A 3,463-nucleotide genomic window follows, 5' to 3' on the forward strand; every position below is an offset into this window, starting at 1 on the left:
AATATGGTCTTTGTAGACAATCTTCTCACAGTTTGTTAATAAACCTTATCAGGTAGCAATGCTTGTTAATGTTTAAATGTTTAGGAATATTATTATAAAGTGTTACCCAAAAAAACATGCACAAAGATCTGTGTTTTGCTTTCAGTCAAGTTTTAGGAAGTATGTTACAGAAATCTTTGTGGCTTTAATTCCCCTGGAATCGGTGAGGGATTTTTTGCATTAACCATACTTGCAGAAGACGGAATAAAGTTCCTACAAGACGTCATTTTGAATGCAGTTTTTGTTCTCTATTATATACATATATATATATATATATATATATATATATATATATATATATATATATATATATATATATATATGCTGTTCTTCAACATATGTGGTCACTGGAAGTGTCAGGAATGAAAATGATGCCAAAGGTGTTTGAGTAAATCCCATCTTCAGGGACAGTAACTATCAAAGTGTGTACATCCTTACACCAACAAAAGAAATTAAAACTTAACAGTTATTTTCTCTAAAAATAGAATCAACTCTTACATGTAAATATACAGTATGCCATATTAAATGCAGTGATTTTACTTTACAGAATAGTTAACGTTTTTTTATGAGTGGCTTTTATCCACATCCTTTTAGAATGAATACATGAGCAAAATATGGTTTTGTTAATGACTTGTTCAGTCATGAAAAGGTGTTTAAAACTAGAAAATTCGAGAAATGTCACTGAAACAAGAACACAAAATACAAGAGAGCTTCCTCCTTTATTTAAAGTATGACTTTGAGTGGATGGAAGAAGACTTAAGGCTTATGGGGCGGCCGTGGTGCAGCGGTAGGGCGGTCAACTCTTGATTGGAAGAATCCGGGTTTGATTCCAGCCTTGCTCGCCCATGTGTTGAAATGTCCTTGGGCAAGACACCTAACCCCGAATTGCCTCTGGTGGAAGGTTCGCCCCAATGTTCGGCAGCGGAGTCACCACGAGTGTATGAATGGGTGAATGGGTCTGTGAATGTGAAGCGCTTTGTGCCTCTGAAGGAAGGTAGCAAGTGCCATACTAGAATACGCCATTTAGTCACAATTGTCCTGTGGGCAAAAAATGGGCAATCCTTTATGGGTCAAGCAGTGACCGTCATGAAATATCAAAGTCTTAGACTGCTCAGTGAAAATGTTTGTTTATTTTTTCCTTCATACATGGTGCGGGAAACAGGTCGCTCTGAACACTTAAAAGGTAAGTAAGGATAAAGCAGGTGAGATACCTCACAGGTACAGGACACCTTGCACAGATTTTTCTTTTTTTCAACCCCCTTCTATAATTATGGATACTGCTTAGGAAGCCTGTTAGTGTTGTTCAAGTGTCAGGTGCGTACCTGATAGAAATGAGAAAAATTAAACAGAGCGTTTATGTGGACATCCTATGGGCACTCACATACCCCATGCATGCAGCATTCATGCACGGTCAGTAGGAGTCAGTACTCACACCTTACTAACAACTAGAGTGTGGGGTAAGGGCAACATACTACAGCATCACCTGTACGTCACAAGTACGTGAAACGTACACTATTCTTACAAAAAATATATGGCAATACATTACCATACACATGACAATGGTTTTTCCCATTTTCCTGCGGTGACCATACGGGCTTCAGGGGGACTGCAAGACACACCTGGCCTCTTCTCAACCCTTTAACACCAGATCTCTAGTGTTTATATTCTTTGATTTACTGTAACTTTTCATTTGTTAACTCAATCTTGTGCCGCTTTTCTCCCCCAAAATCTGCTGGAATTACATCAACCACATTAAGAATGGAAAAGTTTAAAGATTTTGTTTTTAAGCATTGCCGGCGACGCCTCAGGTGTTAAGGGTTAAGATGTAACCACTTCTCTCAACAACACTTTACAGGGAGTGTGCACTCATCACATGAACAACCCTAACGGGCACCTTGAAAATCTGCATCTGACTTTCATACCCCTTTCTTCTCCTTACATGTTGTTCGAGTGTTCACAACGACCTGTCACCCGCAGCACGCCCATAGAAAAAGGGCTTTAATCTTTTCTCTCTATGGGTTCACTGAGCGGTCTATAACTTTGATATCGTGTGTGGGCCACCTATCTTTGCCCAAAAACAACCTGTATCCACCCATGGGGGCAGCTGTGACTAAGGCATTAGGATGTGGCCACTCCTCTTTACGACACCTCAATAACCCACCATACTCTGACGGGTTCATGTGACTGAAGCTATAGCAATTAATGCTGAATTTGTCCTTTTAAATGTTTGAAGTTTGTTTCTATTTTTTCTTTGAAGGTACACCCCAATCAGACCCATACATCTTCATCAGTTTTGGCATTCTAGCACTGGTTTTGGTGTTGGCTGCTATCTCCCTCATAATCTTCAGAAGAAGATATTCAGGTTTGAAATTTTAAGGAGAAAAACTTAACACATCTGCACTGAAGATCACTGATTTGGATATCTACAACAATGTGAAACATATTCAAACCAAGTTCTGTGTTGACTTTCAGGTGCGAAAAGTGACAACGGGCCAGCCACCAATGCACAGTAAGTGACCATTTTCAGAACACCACTTCAGCTGAGAAAGATACTACACAAATAATGTGCTTACCATTTTTTTTCCTGTTTTGTTTGTTTGTTTTTCATCCAGAGAGGGTGTAACCCTAAATCAACAAGCAAAATCCCAAGAAGAATCTGTAGTCTGAGCCCGTTTTCTCAATCTGGGATTTTGACATTCATGAGAGCTGTATTGACTCCAAGAGGGCGGAGCAAAGCGAGCATGCTGGCGACACCGCAGTCGCACTTGACTTTCAGGCGTTTGAGGAAGTCGCTGCTGTTTACTGGTGAAGCAAAGTGCGTCACTGAACTGAGAGCCACTGACTTCTCCTAAAGCAGGACTTTTCCAGTAGTGGGGGCAGAACATTCTGAAGTATACTGGAAATCTGTATAAGGCAGTGACCTTAAACTATACTGTGAATAAAATTTCACAGACGAACTACAGTAACCTCCATGTGCAGAAGTGAAACAAAAATTTCACCTGGTCTGTGGGAGAACTTTATTTTTTTGTTTATTTCTTCTGCACTTTACCGATGTTTTAATGGTAGCTATTTTTCATGTGGTACATTTCTATTTATATTTTTTTTCATCTGAATGTGTCTGTGTGTGAACAAATGAATTATTTTTAGTTTGACAAAAAATATACAGAAATAAAGTTAACTTTTCTTTAAAGACTTTTTAAAGACAGTAATGGATCTTTTACATGCTTAATTGAAACAAGCATTATTTGAACAACTATGCTTGGGGAACAAAATGTCTGAGAAATACCGAACAACAGAAAAGCTTTTTCAATTTTTGAGTATGAGTTCAGTGTAGAGATAAGTAATGGTTGAGAAGTAAAAACCTTTAAAAAGTGTTGTATAAGAAAAATGACCTAATTTGCACATGACTGAGTTCTCTGTAGTT

General features: G+C 38.5%; 1 protein-coding gene across 1 annotated transcript in view; it reads left to right on the top strand.

Annotated features, from left to right (window-relative positions):
• The window catches only part of LOC112149601, a gene marked incomplete in the record, with an annotated part of 13,505 nt that extends 10,509 nt beyond the window's left edge, over positions 1-2,996 (top strand). The window contains 3 exon segments of the mRNA XM_024277406.2: positions 2,297-2,401; positions 2,512-2,548; positions 2,652-2,996. Coding sequence (XP_024133174.2) covers positions 2,297-2,401; positions 2,512-2,548; positions 2,652-2,706 — 197 coding nt within the window.
• Between the last annotated feature and the right edge of the window lie 467 nt (positions 2,997-3,463).

Source organism: Oryzias melastigma, linkage group LG13 (genome assembly GCF_002922805.2).
Source record: "Oryzias melastigma strain HK-1 linkage group LG13, ASM292280v2, whole genome shotgun sequence".
Taxonomy (NCBI): domain Eukaryota; kingdom Metazoa; phylum Chordata; class Actinopteri; order Beloniformes; family Adrianichthyidae; genus Oryzias; species Oryzias melastigma.